This window comes from Cicer arietinum, chromosome 6, assembly GCF_000331145.2.
Source record: "Cicer arietinum cultivar CDC Frontier isolate Library 1 chromosome 6, Cicar.CDCFrontier_v2.0, whole genome shotgun sequence".
NCBI classification, from domain to species: domain Eukaryota; kingdom Viridiplantae; phylum Streptophyta; class Magnoliopsida; order Fabales; family Fabaceae; genus Cicer; species Cicer arietinum.
The window spans coordinates 14,738,675-14,758,888 of NC_021165.2; the positions used below are offsets into that span (position 1 = coordinate 14,738,675).

General features: G+C 24.5%; 1 protein-coding gene and 1 pseudogene across 1 annotated transcript; one reads left to right on the forward strand and one right to left on the reverse strand.

Annotated features, from left to right (window-relative positions):
- Positions 1-3,443: 3,443 nt before the first annotated feature.
- LOC101491589 (berberine bridge enzyme-like 17) lies at positions 3,444-5,186 on the reverse strand. The gene has a single exon (XM_004504957.3). The coding sequence runs from the start codon at positions 5,148-5,150 to the stop codon at positions 3,558-3,560; it is 1,593 nt and encodes a 530-aa protein (XP_004505014.1). The 5' UTR covers positions 5,151-5,186; the 3' UTR covers positions 3,444-3,557.
- Positions 5,187-11,438: 6,252 nt separating this feature from the next.
- On the forward strand, positions 11,439-12,836 carry LOC101491899 (berberine bridge enzyme-like 4; annotated as a pseudogene).
- Positions 12,837-20,214: the final 7,378 nt, after the last annotated feature.

Sequence of the window (20,214 nt, forward strand, 5' to 3'; positions counted from 1 at the left end):
CTACCAACACCCTCTTATTTTTCGGTTTTGCTTGTTTAGTTGGGCCAAATTGATATTTGTACCCTCAACTTTCTTCACTAACCGAATTGTTGTTTGCACCATCCTATGTCGTATTACTATTACTATAGTACCCAAAGCCTCCTTATTTTCAAAAAATAAATACCCAATCCATCTTTCTATCACAAATCCACTTCATTTCAAACAAGTCTTCATCTTCCTCCTCTTCAATTCGTATATATATATGAATAGCTATTTGTTTAATCTTTGTCTTTCACTATATTTTTGGAGTTTATCCTATTCCTATTGTTTTCTTTATGAAAAGCTTGTTCATCAAATTCATGTCATGATATTAGCGGTGTACTATTTCATCTTTGAACCACATAGAAGTTCGTTACATTTAGTGGTGAATTGGCCTTTGGGTGTATTGTTTTGGTCTCTAGTGTTTTGCTTATTTCCATCCTTATTAAATACGATCATGTTCGGTGAATTTTTTTGGGCTCAAAGTTATTATTATTTATTTAATGAATGGTATTTATTTTATAGAATATTAAAATAAAATGTACTCACTAATATTTCTTCTAATTAATTTAATACAAAATTAATTTGTCATGTGAATGCATTTAATATTTACTTTTGTATACTTTAATGTTGTAAAAGTTATTTATACTTAAAAAACCTTATCTTTTTGTGGTTTTTTTTATCTATATATCTTCTATTTTGAAAAAGTTAATCAAAATGTTCTAATTCAAAAAAATATATATTAAATTGTTCTACTTTTTTACACCTAGGTCGCAACTTGAGGAATGCGACCTTAATTTCTTTTGCCCGCACGACCATGTACTATATTTATTTTATTTCTTCTTCATTTTAATATTTGAATAATTGTTAATTTAATTAATAAAAAGTAATTAAAATATTTTAAAAAATCAAATTATATTAATAAAATCAAATCAAATATATTAAATTGAAAAAAATGCATCAAAGTTAATGTGGTTGATTAGATGTGCTAAAATAAATAGTTTGTCTCTAATATTTTGAAGATAAAATAGCAACACAATTTTATTTTATGAAAAAACCCCCCTCCTATTTTTACTCTAATCTAATAAAAAACTTGTAAATGTAATAAAAAAAAATCAAATCAAATATTTCATAGAAATAAAATACATTTTGATTTGAGGAAAAAATACATTTAATAATGACCTTCACTTTGATCGGAGGACATTTAGATGGAAATTATTAATTTAAATTTGTTGTATTTGTTTTTTCAATTTGATGTATTTTTTTCTTTAATTTAATATATTTTGTTTATACAATTTTATTTTATTTTATTTATTTTATTAATATAATTTACTTTATTATTTTTTTTTAATTTTTTTATTTGATCTGGAGAGAAAATAAGAGTGAGTCATTAACAGAATATACTTAAATTGCTAATGTATTTAAAAAATAGAAGTGACACATTATTTTTTTTTATTATATTAATAATATTTTATTATTATTATTTTTATTGTTATTATTATTTTTATTTTTTTTTATTGTTTATTAGATCGTAGAAAAAATAGAAATGAATTATTAAGAAAATAAAATTGTATTATTTTTTTATCTACGAAATATTAGGAACATGTTTTGACACATGCACTAGTGATAAAAATATTAATTATGATAATTATCTTCACGCACATCGCCTAGGTCTTAGTTCTAGTATATAACTTATTTGTTGAAGGATTTAATTGATATCCTCTAATAATATAAAATCCTGTCAACTAATCACAACCATTAGATAATAAAAAATATTTAATTTTAATTTTTTCTATCTTATAAATCATTCAATGAATGTATATGATTAATTGATACTATAAAAAGTATTAGACCGATGTTTTATAAAAATTAATCTCTTTGTTGAGTGTTGTCGACATAATTACTAATTTGTAAAAGTATGTGACATGTCTGAAATTTGGTTGCTGACTGACCATTGTATTTGATGTCTTTGACCTATTGTTTTATAAAAATGGATTGTCTATAGTCATTTTTTAGGATTTATTATTATTATTATTATTATTATTATTATTATTATTATTATTATATAGATGAGTTCGACGACCGTCTAGATGTGAAACTCAAAGATATTTTGATGGAAAACATTAATTTAAATTTAATATATTATTTTTTTCTTTTAATTTGTGGTATTTTCTCTCTTTAATTTACCGTATTTTGTTTCTTCAATTTAATGTATTGTATTTTATTAATATAATTTACTTTATTATTATTATTTTTATTTATTTGATCCGGAGAAAAATAGGAGGAAGTCTTTAAGAAAATATAATTAAGTTGCTAATTTATATACAAAGTTGTTAAAATAACTTAAATTTATTTACAAAATAGAAGCGAATTGCTAATATAATATAATACTTTCTTTGTGAAAGAGAGAGTTGTTGAAATAATATAACACATTAAAATTTGTCAACCGTATTTTCTTCTTCTTCAATTTAATATATTTTATTTTATTTTAATTAATAGTATTTTGATTTTTTTAAATATTTTTTATCATTTTAATTTATTAAATAATCAATAACTAAATTAATAAAATTGAAAAAAAAAATTTACATGAGTATATGGTCGCATGTCTAGGATGCGACCTCCTACTAGGCCTAAAAAAAGTTTTCTTTAGCAAGTCACAAGATGCGATTTCGTTCAAAAAGTAGGATAATTTGATATTTTATTTAGACAATTTAGTGTAGAATTTTGAAAAATAGGATATAATAATAAAAAAAAAAATACAATTTTTTTACTGTAATTTTAAAGTAAAAGTAAGTTATCAAAAGGTGATGTATTTTGTCTAAAATTTAGATAAAATACATAAATTTTTGTTAATCTACTTTAATTTATAAATAGGAAGAGAATACCAATTTGACAACAGCTAAATTTGTTAATCTACTTTAATTTATAAATAGGAAGAGAATACCAATTTGACAACAGCTATAATTGAAAATAGAGATAATTGTTTTCAGGTATAGTTTAATTAACAAATATGTTTGTATAGTTAGATTTATATGTTATACTTCAAATTCGAATAGGTAATATCGTTATGTAAATTAATTATGGTGAAATTGCAGAGTTAATTATGATAAAAATAAATAAATAAATCCAATCATACTTAGAAGAAGAATGATACGTAAATATATGAGTTTAATACAAAATATATTTTTCTCATATAAAAAAAATAATTATTTCTTTATGAATTGATTTTACAAAGCTGAAAGAGTAGGTATACTCTGTTCATATCTAAAAAAGTTATGAGGATCAACCTTTGTTTTGATATTAACTAATCTACTAAACTATTTAGTTCCATAAACTTTAGAAATTCCCATTTTGATGACATTACTTGGAAGATTGGCACCAATATCAGCATCTCTGTAATTAAAAAATGCTTCCCTTGGGGAGTGTGAAACATAAGGTGTCATATATTGAAGAAAAGATCTGGAAAAATTAACATGACGTTCAATACAAAATATATTTTTCTCATATAAGAAAAATAATTATTTCTTTATGAATTGATTTTACAAAGCTGAAAGAGTAGGTATACTCTGTTCATATCTAAAAAAGTTATGAGGATCAACCTTTGTTTTGATATTAACTAATCTATTAAAATTATCTTTAAAATATTTAGTTCCATAAACTTTAGAAATTCCCATTTTGGTGACATTGCTTGGAAGATTGGCACCAATATCAGCATCTCTGTAATTAAAAAACGCTTCCCTTGGAGAGTGTGAAACATAAGGTGTCATAAATTGAAGAAAAGATCTGGAAAAATTAACATGACGTTCAATAGCTCCAGGAGTATCTTCAGGCCAATAATTAAGATACTGAATCAAGAACAAGTTTCCTTTTCTATGAGGAAATGGTTTAGCTGATGCCGATATCTCATCCATTCTTCCACCATATGGATTCCATTGCATAAACAAAGTATCACCTTCAATCATCTTTTCAAATATGGCCTTAATACCTTCTTTTGGAATTGGTTTCTTCACATAATCTGATTGGCTTTTGAAATAGATTGTTGAAGTGTCTTTTGGTTCATCCAACAATGCTTCAAGAGGTGTTCCAATTGGCTTACCGTACCAAAATAGAGTTGAATTAACCCAAGGCATATGATGACAATCACTAGTTTTTAAACCCAATTCATGGAACTTCTCATTAATCAAAGGTAAAAGCTTTTCAGTTGTACCCAAAAATTGACCAATGAAATGAACTTGCACAACTTTTTTACCATCCTTACCAATTTTTACAATAGGTTGCAGTCTAATGAAAAGTTCATTTGGCAATTTTGTTGCAATTAATTGCCATTTGTAAATTAAATCAATTGCACCTTCTTCTAAAGTTTTTGACACATCAAAAACAGTAACATTAGAAGGTATATAAACTAATTTAATTTTCCATGAAAGAATGACACCAAAACTAGCCCCACCACCACCCGTTATAGCCCAAAAAAGATCTTCCCCCATTGCTTTTCTATCAAGAATATTACCATTAACATCAACAATTTTTGCATCAACAATATTATCAACAGAAAGACCAAATTTTCTCATCAAATTTCCATACCCACCACCTGAAAAATGACCCCCAATACCCAAAGAAAAACAGACACCAGCAGGGAAACCAAAAAAATTGGATGTCTTACCAATTGTATAATAAAGCTTACCAAGTGTTGCTCCAGATTCAACCCATGCTACTTTATTATGTTTATCTATATTTATTCCATTTATAAGAAACATGTCAAGTATAATAAAAGGAACATCAGATACATATGAGTAACCTTCATAATCATGACCACCACTTCGGATTCTGATTTGAATGTTGTTACTTTTTGCACATTTAACTGTTGCTTGAACATCAAAAGCACTTTTTGCAGTTACGATTGCCAAAGGTTTCGGTGTTGAATCTAGTTTAAATCTCTTGTTTTGTAGGTGCTTGTTTAGAATGGTTGAGAATGTTTTGTTGTTTGGTGTGTAAATCACTTCAGTGATAGGGGAATGTGAAGGTTCATGGAACTTAGAAAAACAACTCACAAAATTTTGAATGGGTGATTGTGATGTTACTGTGGAAATAAAGGTGACAATGGTTAAGGTTGTCAAAACCAAAGACAATTCCATAGTTGAACAATGTGATTTGTTATGTTTTTGTGTCTCTCCCTATGGAGTATTGCACTCTATATATACTCATTAGCTGAGAAAGGTTTTAATTTTAAATAAACCATACAACAATAATTATGATTGAAAAAGTCAACGTACTTTTGTTTTAGTTTATTTTTAACCATTTATAATAATATTTAGACTCTAATTCTCATCGTAAAATTCCTTGATATGTTTACTAATATACTAATTTATTTAATTTAGTCCTTTAATTTTTTTTGACTAAATAATCCTCTATTTTCTAACGTGTGGTCTTAATGTTTTTATGTGTTGTTTAATGAAGAAAGAGAAATGTCTAATTTTTTTTCTTTTTTGACTAAAGAAATGTCTAGTCTTTGTTTTGGAGATATATTACATTGACTGGAAAATGAATAAAATTATTATTCTATTTTTAACAGTTCAGTTTTTTGTTAAACAGTTACGTCGTAAATTTTCTTCTATCAACTGCTTAAAGCGATATAGGTTACTTGTTTGTTGTCAATGACCACATACATCAAATAGTTAGAAACTGTTCCAAATCCAAATTATGTGGTAAGAACTGCATCTCCATAAATAAATAAATAAGTTTTGCATCAATTCAATAATCATTTTTTAGGAGTGATGTTTTTTTGTTACCGTTTTAATAATTATTATATCATTTTAATAATTGTTATTATTTATTTAATAAATGAAAAATAATTAAATTAATAAATAATAATAATACATTAATAATTTAATAATAATAATAATAAATAATAATAAAATTATTATTATTGTTATTAAAAATTATTATTATTAAAAATGATTATAATTAAAAATAATTAAAAATAAAAATAATTAAAATTAAAAATAGTAAATTATATTATAAATTTTTTAAAAAATACATTAAAAAAGAAGAAAAAAATTATATTAATAACATGAAATAAAATACATTAAATTTACTAACAAAAATATATAGAGAAAAAATATCCAATTTATAATATTGATGTCCACCTAAATGACTTGCAGTAATTCAATGTCTTTTTCTCTAAACATATGTCAACTACTGAAGCGTCTTTTTTGAGTCAAAGTATTGGAATTGGTCTAATTATAAACCTTATAGCATATCTTGGTGTTCCTTTGATCCATCAACAAGTCTCAAAAGATTCATTCTTCTTTATCTTGGATATACTAAGATCTAAACTCACAAATTAAAAAGCTAACTCTATTTCATTTGCAAGTAGAGTCACTCTTAGTCAATCATCTCTATCTAGCATTCTTACTTATGTGATGCAAAATTTGTCAATTCTAATGAACCTTCATTAGTCATTATTTTTGGTGTCATTTTGAATCAATTTTTTAGTTTATTTCTTGAATTTAATATTAGTTTTAGTGTTATTTTGAATAAATAGTAATTCAATAAAATATGGTGTTTATGCTTTCATTTTCACAATTAACTAGCTATTTTGTATGATTTTGTTTTGTTTCTTTGGTTTAGCGCATTGCTGAATTTTGGTGAAAAAACAACACGACCTCTCTGTAGTATCTTAATAATTAATATATGGAGTTGTAGATGACCAAGTGAATTCAAATTAGCTTCAAATTAGCTACAACTTTTATGAAGAAATCAAAACCCAATTTAGATTGTAAAAGGGTGAAAATGCAAATCAAATTAGAGGGATATCAATTTTAGAAGAACAAATGTGCTTATGTAACACTGCAGAGCATTGCGCCAGCCGTTGCGCTCAGCGATGCGATATACTGCATTTGGTGGCCCAATTTTCTATTCAGAGCAATGCGATCAAATCGTAACAATGTGCTAACACGCGTTCTGAAACCTTATTTAAGCTAAAAACTCAAAAAAAAAAAAAATTACAAGGATTATGACCTATGGTGCATTAGAGATCATATTGGGCATATCTTGGATGCTAGGAACTTGAAGATTTCACTTTAGAAAGCAAGAAGTGAAGATTCATTCCATCTTTCTTATGTGTTATTTCATCTTCTTCATTGTTACTATGTCCTTAATCATGAACTAATTTTTTCATTGGTTAGAGTTAGATGAACCTCCTTGAATCTATGTAATTTTGGTTTTCTTATGCTATTTATGCAATTAAAACGAGTTTGATTATTCATATATTTTTCCTCTTAATGCTTTTATGTGCTTGATCACCATAGAATTGAACCTAAGAGTAATTTTGTTATTGAAAAATATGCTATAATCATCGAAACCAAAATATATATTCATGTTTCAATATTGTTATAGAAATATAAAATATTAACATGTGTTTAAGAAATTACAGTTCATAGATCCTTTGAGTAACAAGTCCGATCACTTAAGGAATTAGGGTTCAATGTTATAAAAAAATATTTTGAACCAAGGAATTGGTCTCAGTCTAGTTTGTTAATTTGATGTAATCAAATAAGTTAGATTGTTAAAATAGTGAATAAAAAATTGCATAGTAAAAATAATTACATAGTGAAAAGGAAGTAATTCGAATTCTCTAATCGTTTTTCTCTTATTGATTTTTCTCAAATTATTTTTATGTTTGTTCCATTTTAATAAATCAGTCATAAAATTTTACTTACCTAAGTGTTATTTACTTTATTGCGTAATTAAATTAATAACGATTCTCGTGTAGACAATTTTACTTATCATTATTATTATTTGAACGGTTTGGTACACTTGCCAAAAAATTGTCTAATTCCTAGTTCTATTTGTGAAGAAGTTGAGAGATTATATTGCAACTTCATCTAGGGTAGTACAATTGAACAACGAGCATGGTATTTGATCTCTTGGAAAACAATTTGCAAGCCATAGCATGAAGATGAACTTGGCTTCAATAATCTCAATGTCCTTAATTAAGCATATAGGACTAAACTTATTTAGCAACTAGTTGCAGACATAAATAAATTTTGGGTTCAACTAGTCCAAGCCAAGTATAATTGTGGTATAATGAATATCCTTTTATCCAACAATGCAAAATTTCTTCTAATACTTTAAGGAATATTTGTGAAGTGTGGCTCAATAATGAATGTAATGTGTGATAGGTTATTTGTGATGGTAATTCTACTAAATTTTAGAAGGATCATTGGATATCTCCCAATACTTCAAGCCATTCCACCTAGAGAATTTGAGTTTTCTATATCGACCTACACCAATGGTACAAATTAAAATTAGAGTAAACTGCAACAAATTCGTCCTGAGTCAATATGTGAAAAAATTCAATATCTGAAATCTCCAACTGATGCTTCTTCAAATTTTCCAACATGACTTACAACCACTAACACCAATTTATCCTCAAGTCAACCTATAATGATCTCATAAACCACGAGACCATGTTGGCTCAATATTTGTCAGTGTTGGCCTCACAAACCATGAGACAAGTGTTGAGAGATGTCATAAAGGCATGACCTCTAACGACATTTGTCAGTATTGCCTCTTTGGACCTAAGACCCTTATGCATGTTGTAATAGTTTGCGAAGATGTCCAAATACTTTGAAATAGAGTTATTAAGTCTAAATCATGGAGTAAATTATTTAGCCTTAGTACTTATACTTGAGTTGAATGGAATCTTACTCACAACAACAATGAAAACATCTGTTGGGCATGGAAAATGTTATTTAGTGTGGAAATGATTTGTGGCAAATATGAGGAGTGATTTGTGACAATACATTGTTAATCAAATTGACTTTATTCATAACTCGTTGATCAAAAGTAAGGTTCTAAAGCAAAACTTGATTAACCATAATCAAAAAGCATTGACTAAACCCCCTATGAAGGTTATGAAGATGATCGATGATGGTGTTTACACCCATAGTGATGGCTCATCAGCTTGTCGGGGAATCCTTTGCGAACATAATGGCGAGTTCATCAATGGTTTCTACTATAAAGTGGCATTCAGTAGTTCTTTATTTTCGGAAATGTCGATTTTTCGCAGTGGTGTTTTATTTGTTCGTGATAAAGGTATTTGTAATGTTATTTTTGAAACTGAGTCACATGTCCTCCTCCATGAATAAGAAATATTATACTCGGTTTACTCCCTTACTTATCCTCCTCAAAGAGATGATTTCTATATTGCATTAGACGAACTAGACCTCATCCCTTAGTTATTCTCAAAGAAAAGAAAATAGATGTGGTCATCTTAGTTCAACTTAGTCAAAGTGCTTTTTTTTGTTCAAACGGTATACCGACTTTTTTCTCCATTATATTTATTTTTTATGTATGACGCTATAAGTTAAAAAATAAAATGTTGAATTTTAAAATAAATGAACTAATTCTACAAATTGATAAAAATAAGAGATACCAAAATTGCAATTAATTACATAAGTAATTTTTAAAAGAAAAACTCATTAAATAAATTACTCTTAGATTTATTTAATATAAATGTCTGGTTATTTTAATATGATAATAGTATACAATATTAATTATATTTCATTATCTCAATAACTTAAATACTATTATTAATTTTTATTACATATACATATATATATATATATTATCTTTTTAAAAATGAATGAGAAACTGTCTAAGAGAAATTATCAAATAAAAGAAAAGAAAAAAATAATTTAAATTAATAGATAATTTTAAATAAAAAGTTAGCCATAAACCATCGAAAGAAGTAACTTATAAAAAGTAATACTCACTTATACTTCTATATAATTAAATGCCAAACAAACAAAGAGGAGTATATTCCATAAGTCGCGAGGCACTTTTTGGCTCATTTTATGTATATTAAAAAAGGATTATAATAAAAAATAACGAATGTGAATGTTTATTTAATCAAATTATTATTTTTAATTATTGATGTGTTTTTTACTTTCATAAATATAAAATATAAATAAGATTTTGAATGTATTGTATATAGTAATAATTAAAGAGTATAAATAAAAAAATAATTAAAATTACATTAAAAATGGTTAATGATATTTATTTTGAGACTTTCTTTCTTCTTCTAGATATTAGTGAAAATATGTCAGATCGATCAACACTAGTCTATGGTCTAATGTACAGTAGCCAGCAAGTCATACTTTTCTTTTAAATAGACAAAGTCAAAGTTTCAAAAAAAGTTTATTTAATTAAAAAGACAAGACTAAATACTCATAATAAAACCTTTTAAACATATTTAAATAAATATAAATAATATTTTTTATTACTATTATAATTTATTATATTAAATTTTGATTTTTTGGTTAGATATTAATTTTTTAGTAATTTACACATATTTACATTATTTACTTTTTGACATATTTAAATATATTATTATTATAAAATTGAATTGAAGTTGAATGTTTATACAGTCATATTTTTCAAAATATCATGTTAAATATCAAAATAGAATTTAATTTCATTGACATATTAACTCGTTAATTTATTTAAAGATATTCTTATTATTTATTCAAAGATGTTAAAATGGGTTAAATTTTTAAGTAGGTTATAAGATCATACTAGACTTCTATCAGATTCATGCCTAAAAAGTAAGCCTACGACATACCACATGTCAGACTCAGACTTTAAATTTTTTGACATATCAGACACGCTTTATAAAACCTAACCCAGTCTAGTATGTTCTTATTTTTACTTTTAGATGTCATTTATTTATAGACGCACGTAGTAGTAAAAAAGTTATTAAACATATATGCATATATTTTATCAATTTCTCCCTTTCATAAAGACAAAACCATAAATGTTCCTTTTGCTTCATTAAATGACACATAAATACTATTCATTATGTCATTCGTCTTTTAAGTATTTTATTATTATCCTAAAACTTTGATTTTTTAGAAAAGTAAGATATAATTAATGATGTTTTTATTTTATCACCTTAAAATTTAAAAAATATATATTAAATGAATTTTATTTTTATTTAATAAATAAAGAGTAAAAAAAACTAAATTAATTTAAATTTATTATATTTTAATATGTGTTCAAATTTAAAAAAGACAAAGTTCATATAGCCGTGGAGTATTAGGTCCCTTGCGACACAAAAGGCAAGAATGCTGTGATATATATATTGACTATAATATTGCACAAAGAGAGGCACAACAAAGCAGCAAATCACCATGGAAACAATGAACACATTGTCTTTTCTCTTGAAAACCTTAACAGTTGTCATATCCATTTCAACCCCAACATCACAATCACCCATTCAAAATTTTCTCAATTGTTTTTCTCATTATTCTCAATCTTCGAATTATCCTATTTCTAAAGTCCTTTACACATCATACAACCCTTCATTCTAAACCATCCTATACATGCACATACACAACAAGAGATTCAAAACATAAACAATACCAAAACCTTTGGCGATCATTACTGCAAAACATGCTTCTCATGCTCAAGCAACAGTTAAATATGCAAAAAGTAACAACATTCAAATCAGAATCCGATCGAAGTAGTGGCCATGACACTGAAGGTTTCTCATACACATCAGATGTTCCTTTTGTTATACTTGACATGTTTCATCTCAATTCAGTTCATATTAATGTATATGATTCAACAGCATGGGTTGGATCAGGTGCAACACTTGGTTATAAGCTTTACTATACAATTGGAAAAAGAAACAATTTTCTTGCTTTTCCAGCTGGAGTCTGTTTTTCTTTGGGTGTTGGTGGTCATTTTTCAGGTGGTGGGTATAGAAATTTAATGAGAAAATTTGGTCTTTCTGTTGATAATATAATTGATACAAAAATTGTCGATGTTAATGGTAATATCCTTGATAGAAAATCAATGGGGAAGATTTGTTTTGGGTTATAAGGGGTGGTGGTGGTGGTAGTTTGTATCATTCTTTCGTGGAAAATTAAATTGATTAATGTACTTTATGTTACTATGTTACTGTTTTTGATGTGACAAATTTTTTGGAGGAAGGGACAACTAATGTTGTTTATAAATGACAATTAATTGCACCAAAATTGCATAAAGATCTTTTCATTAGAGTGCAGTCTAATGTTGTACAAATCAGTAACGATGGTAAAAAAATTGTGCAAGTTCATTTCATTGGTCAATTTTTGGGTAGAATTGAAAGACTTTTACTTTTAATGAGTGAGAATTTTTCTGAATTTGGTTTGAAGAAAAATGATTGCATTACAATGCCTTAGGTTAATTCAATTCTATTTTGGTACGGTGAGCCAATTGAAACACCTCTTGAAGCATTGTTGGATGAACCAAAAGAGCCTTATGTAAACCATTTCAAAATCCAATCAGATTATGTGAAGAAACCAATTCCAAAGGAAGCTATTGATTCCATATGGGAAAAGATGATTGAAGGTGAAACTTTGTTTATGCAATGGAATCCTTATGGTGGAAGAATGGATGAAATAATAGCATTAGCTAAACCATTTCCTCATAGAAAAGGGAACTTGTTCTTGATTCAGTATCTTAATATTTGGATTAAGGATTCTCCTGAGGCTATTGAACACCATTTGAAATTTTCAAGGTTGTTTCATGAATTCATGACACCTTATGTTTCAAATTCTCCAAGGGAATCATTATTTAATTACAGAGATGCTGATATTGGTGTCAATCATCCAAGTAATACAACAAAAATGGACATTGCTAGAATTTATGGAAGAAAGTATTTCAAAGGAAATTTTGAAAGACTAGTGGATGTAAAAACAAGGGTTGATCCTGATAATTTTTTTAGATATGAACAGATTATACCTATTCGTTCATGTAAAAATAATATGTAGTGTGAATAATGAATTCCTCCTATAAAATAAATGGCATAAAACTATGGAGGTTCTTGTCAAATTGAGAGCGAATATTACATTAGTTCTATTTTTATAAAGTTAACTAGACCGGTACCCTCACATGATTTTTTTAATTTATAACGTTGTAATAATTTTTATAATTATTTTTATTTTAAAAGCAAACATAATTTTTTAGTTAAGTTAAAAAACATGGTATGTACTTAAAGGGAAAATGTAAAATATCAAAAAGTAAAAGTAAAATTATAGTAATAACATTTTGCGATCAACAATCACTTTCAAGTAGTTGTCAACTTTACCTTATTTAGTCATTGTTCGTCTTTTTTTTTTTTTTTTTAATATCTACTATTTTCAATGCATAAGTCAACATTAGAAATTAGTTTCAATTTTTTTTCATCTTCTAATTTGTTACTGTTAATTAATTTGCTTGTTCTGATTTTTTTTATTTAATTTATTTTGATGTTTTTTATTTATTTAATTTTATACTTGGATTGTATTTTTATATCTTTTATGGTAATATAATATGTTGTTGTTATATTTTTATTTATTAAAATATAAATAAAAAACTGTGATGTATGTACTAAGTGAAAAAGCTTAAGAATAACCAAAATGTTAATTATTTATGCAATGAGTTGTTTATAATATATTGAATTGAAGACGGGAATAAGAAATGAAGTTTGATATTTCTTAAAAAATAATTGTCTAAAAGCATACAAATATAGCTAATTATATTTATATTTTATCAATTATAAATAGATAAACAATTTTTAAAATTTCTACCAAAGAAAAGACTATAATCTTCAAAAAATAGGAAAATATTCAAAATTACAGATAAATAGTTACATAGATAAAAAAAAATAAAAGACTATAATTATAATATACATATATCCTTGTAAAATAGAAAAATATTTAAAAGTTACATATAAATGATTATATAGATTAAAAAAATAACAAATTATATAAAAATATTATAGACAAAAATAATTGAATCTTTCTGACACACCTATGGCACAACGTTTATAAGCTCGTCTCTTTCTGCATTATCCAACAGAATATCCAATTTTTTTCTTCATTAGATTTATTTTTTATGTATGAAGCTGAAAATTATCATTCTCCATTTTTGTTTTAGTTTATATTTTTCTTTTTTAATCTAAAATAGTATTTGATTTTTTAAATTCAACTTTAAATTTTACGAAAGTATTTCTTTTTGGTTTGGCTTAATTGCAATTTTACTTTTTCTATTTTTACCAATTCGCAATATTAGTTCCTCTATTTCAAAATTCAACAATTTTAATTTCTCTATCAGATTTTTTAACTAAAAGAATTGTGATTTGAAATATTTTAAATGACGTGACATATGAATTCGTGATGTAGAATTTTCTAGATGCATTAGTTATTTATATGCTATTAATTAAATTATATAAATAAATAATTTCTATAGTTGAAATATAAGTTTATAGAGAGTTTTATTACAACTTTATAGGTATTAATCACTCAACTTCATCGTATTATATGTTACGTCGTTTAAAATATATCAAATATGTATATTTGTTTTAGTTAAAAAATAAAATGTTGAATTTTAAAACAGAATAATTAATTCCATAAATTGATAAAAATAAAGATACTAAAATTGCAATTAATTACATAAATAATTTATTAAAAGAAAAAATCATTTAATAAATGACTCTTAAATTTATTTAATATAAACATCTAATTATTTTAATATGATAATAGTATACAATATTATTACTATTTCATTATCTCAATAACTTAAATACTATTATTAATTTATATAATATATATATATATATATATATATATATTATCTTTTTAATAATGAATAACATTACCGTTTAAACTTAATTTATATACATTGTAAATATAAATATTTTTACATTGTCGAACTATCAAACTCTTAAATTATGAATAATATTTTACTTTGTCATAATTTATCCACTGCATAAACATTTTACATTGTATAAATTAAATTCTTACAATTTTAAAACTAAAAAATATTAGTTATTTAAATTATCTTCTCATAAGTCATACTTATCCAAAATCTTGATTAAGTGAGTTACTTCACTCATTTTCTGACCACTTTCCCTAAATTTCCACCTTGTGGGATCTGACCACACCGTGATCGTACCAACAATCACAAGTATTTCCAAAATTGTGTTGTCAATGTGATTTTGGATCAAGTTAAGGCACCATCTTTGTGGATGAAGCAAAATTGTTTTTGCATATTATCTTATTAATATCCCAGAAGCTCACACCCGGAAGATATAGCAAAGACAAAATTCTTCCTACTAAACTCGTCATCTTACAAGACAATAAAAAGATACACGTATTGGATACATATATACATTTTAGAAATTAAGCACTATTTACTGATGCCAAAAAATATTTAAATTTAATTCAAAAAATCTATACATTTTGACATAAAAGGTATTCCTCTACTGTCGCATTTACGTATTTTATACAGGTTATAAAAATAAATATATAAAAGAAAACATAAATTTTATCAAATTATTTTTATTAATTATTATGATATTTTAATTATTATATATCAATAAATTGAAAATAATATTAATCAGATGATATAAATAAAAAATAAAATTAAAATTACATTGAAAAACAAAAAATAACAATTCTTTTGAGATTTTTTTTAATGTGATATTATTATTTTAGAATAGCAGAATTATCAATTACTTAACGAAGAAAGAAAATATCAACATCTTTCCAAAGGTTTAAATGAAAAAATATATATTATTTCTTTAAAGAATATTTGAGTCATATATTCAACAATATATTTATTTATAGAACTATTTTTGTTCTTGTTTCTTTTAATCGAACCTACTTGATATATTTTTTAAAAGAGTCTATCACAAAACTTACATACACTAATTATAGAATAGAAAAGTAGAAAATCTCAAATTTGAAACTGCACTATAGTCTATCAAATATGTTTACAATTATCATATATGGGCAATACTTAGAGAGAGTTTGACTTTATATCATCTTACCAAATCTTCAATTTAAGCAAAATGCAAAACGATGTGTGTATCATATTTCCCTTTATTTTATATTTAAAATAAAAAATAAAATACCATGAAATCACTTTCATTTATAGAATTAAATATATTTTTAATTTTTATAAAATTTAGATCTTTCAATTGTAGTCCCCGTAAAATAAAAATACAATTTTAGTTCTATAAAAAAATTGTAATAGAAAATAAAGTACAAAGACATTATATGATTAATCTGATATTTTAACTATATTGACACTCCAAATTAATTAATGATCATCATCTGACAATCTAGTGACAAAAATATAAATTATTTTAGATACATCAAATCGTCATATTTTAATATAAAAATATAAAAAATAAATTAAAATTATCAATTTTTAAAATAATTGAACTAATTTTATAAATTATTAAAAATAAAAAAACTAAAACTACACTTATATATATTCTACACTCTACTATAAGTGACTCATATGCCAATCTAGTGCCAAGTACGGGTTAATTTTTACTCCTAAAAATATATATTATTTTAGATAATGATGTGAAATTTTATGTGTTCTTCTGCTAAATTTGAAATTCCGTCATACGATCAATCCGCAACTGAAGTTTAATAACAAATATTGAACCCAACCACTTGGTTAGTCAAAAGAAAAATATTTTATAATAAATGTCATTTTATTTGACACATTATTTTATGATAATTCTACCCCCTACGTGAATACTATATCTAGTACTGATTATAAGAAGTGAAAATTAAAAAAAATTAAAAAATTAAAAAAAAAAAAACATTAAAACTAACGAATTTATATTTTTGAATTAAACTTTTAAAATGTTTTTTTAACTACATCACTTTTTAAAAAAAAACTCGTCTCTTTCTACATTTAGTATTGCTTTCAATCTCATATATATAAATTAATATCAAGAATAAATGACATAAAAAAATATATCAAATTTGAAAGAGAATTTGAGAGAGAATTTGTTTTAAGAATTATTATTATTATTATTATTATTATTATTATTATTATAATAATAATAATAATAATAATAATAATAATAATAATAAAGAGCATTTAGATGATCTTAAACAAAAGAAGTAAATATGCTAGGTACCATAGAAATTCAACATATAGATAAGAGCGAGATAAATGATATTACTAATCTTGGAATTGATTTTCTAACACCTTTTTAAATAAATTTTTGTTATAAAAATAATTTGGATTACATTCAATCATTTATCATATACATAGTGAAATATGTGGTATTATAGTGATAAAAAATAGACAACTAAATGTTTTACTTTGTGATGCTCCAAAATAGTTCATATAAATTGTAGCGAATAAATTATAAAAATATAACTTTAAAATAGTACTATAATATACTAATGAAGAAAAGTTAAGAGATATATGATCCATTATCAAGACATGACTCATCTCTTGAAATAGGAAATAAAGTAAACTTTGAAAACTGCTAAAATGAAATAAAATAAAAGAAGAGAACATGTGATTAAAACTTGTACCAATAAAAATATGTGATTGAGACATGTTGTAGATGGAGCTTCAAAGATCTCTTCTATATTTGAATAAATTATATTGTAAACCACTATTCCTTTTTTTAAGAACTATAAATTGTTGTTTTGAACACTAATACTATAGATAATATGTGATTGAGACATATTATAGATGTAGCTCAAAGATCTCGCTATATATTGGAATAAATAATATTGTAAACTACTATTCATTTTTTTACGAACTATAAAATGTTGTTTTGAACTCTAATACTATAGATAATTGAAAAAAAAATGGAGATGAGAATATAGCATGTGGGCTATCGAACTTTGAAGGGTATCAGGTATGCATTGTCAATTAAATTGAGATATTAATAAGAATTTATGAACTAATAATTATGGATAAATGTTTGAGCGTTATTGGTTTGGTGTAGGAAAATTATACAATATTAGGAGAATGAGAATGTATTTTGGAGGTTTGAGAGTGTGATTTATAAGGTGTCAATTAAATTGAAAGATTAATGAGAATTTATGAATTAGTAATTGTAGATAATTGTGTGAGCGTTATTGGTTTAGAGTAGGAACATAAACAAATATTATGAAAATGGCGTGTTTTAGAGGTTTGAAAGTATGATTTAGAAGGTGACACATTGGATTATGTATGATGTGGCACAAATAAAGTTATTTGGCAAACAAATAGTTGATTTGTCAATGTAAAGATTTATGTGTCTTATTTAATATATTATTATAATGATAATGTGTTTTAGAGGTTAGAAGATATAATTTAGAAGGTGACACATCAGATAACATAACGTGTAATGCGATATAAATAAAATTACTTGACACACAAAGAGTTAATGTGTCAATGTGAAGATTTGTGAGTCTGATTTAATATATTATAATAGATACCAACACATCTTATTTGAAAACAAAATAGAAAAGTATAATAGTATATATATTTATGTATTAAAATTATAAAATATATATATATATATATATATATATATATTAAGTTATCCATATATAAATCATATTCAATTTAATTTGTTGAAGATTGAACCGTCATATTCATTGAAATTTAAATTTTAAATTCATTGTCATTCTACTTAATAAAGATTGTCTTGTTGGATTGTCAAAATTTAAATTTGTATGTCGTAATCAGTTTAATTAGTTTAGATTACCAAAATTACAATTTTTCAGTCATTATTAATCTAATTAAATTAGAATAAATCGTTGGGTCATTGAAACTAAAATTTATAGGTCAATTTAATCTAATAAGTTTAGATTGAACCATTGGATCTTCAAAATTAAAATTTTTAAATCGTAGTTAATTTAATTAGTTAAGATTGATCTGTCGGATCATCGAAATTATAATTTTTTAGTCATAATTATATTTAGAAATTATAATTTCTTAGTCATTAAAATTATATCGTGTAAGTCATTTAGTTTAATAAGTTAAGATTGATTTGTTGGATCATCAAATTTTAAAATTCTAAGTTATATTTATTTTAATTAGTTAAGATTGAACCGTTGGATCGTCTAAATTAAATTTCTAAGTGATATTTAGTCTAATTAGTCTAGATTGAACCATCTGATCATTGAAATTTGAATTTTAAGTCTTAGTTAGTCTAATTAATTAAGATTGAATTGTTGGATAAACGAAATTAAAATTTGTATGTCATAGTGAGTCTAACTAGTTAAGATTAAACGTTCTCATCATCGAAATCAGAATGTCTAAGTTTTATCTAGTCTAATTATTCAAAACTGAATCATTGGATCATCAAAATTACAATTTATAAGTTATAGTCGGTCTAATTAGATGAAATTAAATTTTGGGATCATCGAAATTAGAATTTGTAAGTCGTATGTAGTATAATTTTGTTGTTTCAACAATTCAATCTTAGCAAATTAAATTGACTATGTCTGAGAAGTTTAAATTTCGAGAATTCAATAGTTCATTCCTAACAAATTAGATTTATTATGATCTATAAATTTTAATTTCGACTATCCCATAATTTAATATTATTATTTAAATTTTGACGATCCAACAATTATACCTTAAATTTTTAGACTACATATTACTTAAAAATTATAATTTCGATGGTTTAAAAATTTTAATTTCAAACCTATTATTTAAATACTAAATAATTAGATAAGCTATATCTTAGAAATTTTATTTTTTAATAATTCATCGGTGCAATTCTTTTAATTCAATCAATATTCAACTAATGTAATATAATTAAATTGTATAATTTTAATATATATTATATATATATATATATTATTTTTCTACTAACCTTAAAAAAATCAACTAATATAATATATATTAGATTAGCACACATTTATAATAAGTTGAACTGTAGTTAGGTGCGTATCTGCCACCAACAACTTACCCGATGTATGTATCTTTTTTTAAAGTAGAGTTGTGGACACTTGGATGGCAGCCACAATTTTTTAAGATAGAGACAGTTTTTAGTGTTTTTTATTTTATTTAAAAATACAATAAAAAGTCGTACTTACTTCCTATGTATCATTCTTCTTTTTTTTCTTTAATTCATGTGTTGGGATATCATCAAAAATATCATTAAAAGGATTCACAACATAAATATTGGTTCTATGCAATGATCAATAATTTAAAAATATCTTTTATTGTCTCTTCGCTCAGTAGCATCATTCATTAAAAATATAATTTTTAAGTATAATTTATCAAGAAAGTTTTTCCAATTAAAAAATTCTAACATTATATTCAAATGGTTCATTGACTGAACCTGAATATTCCACACAATCCTATTAATTTTGACAAACTTCATAAAATTGTACATGAAATGAG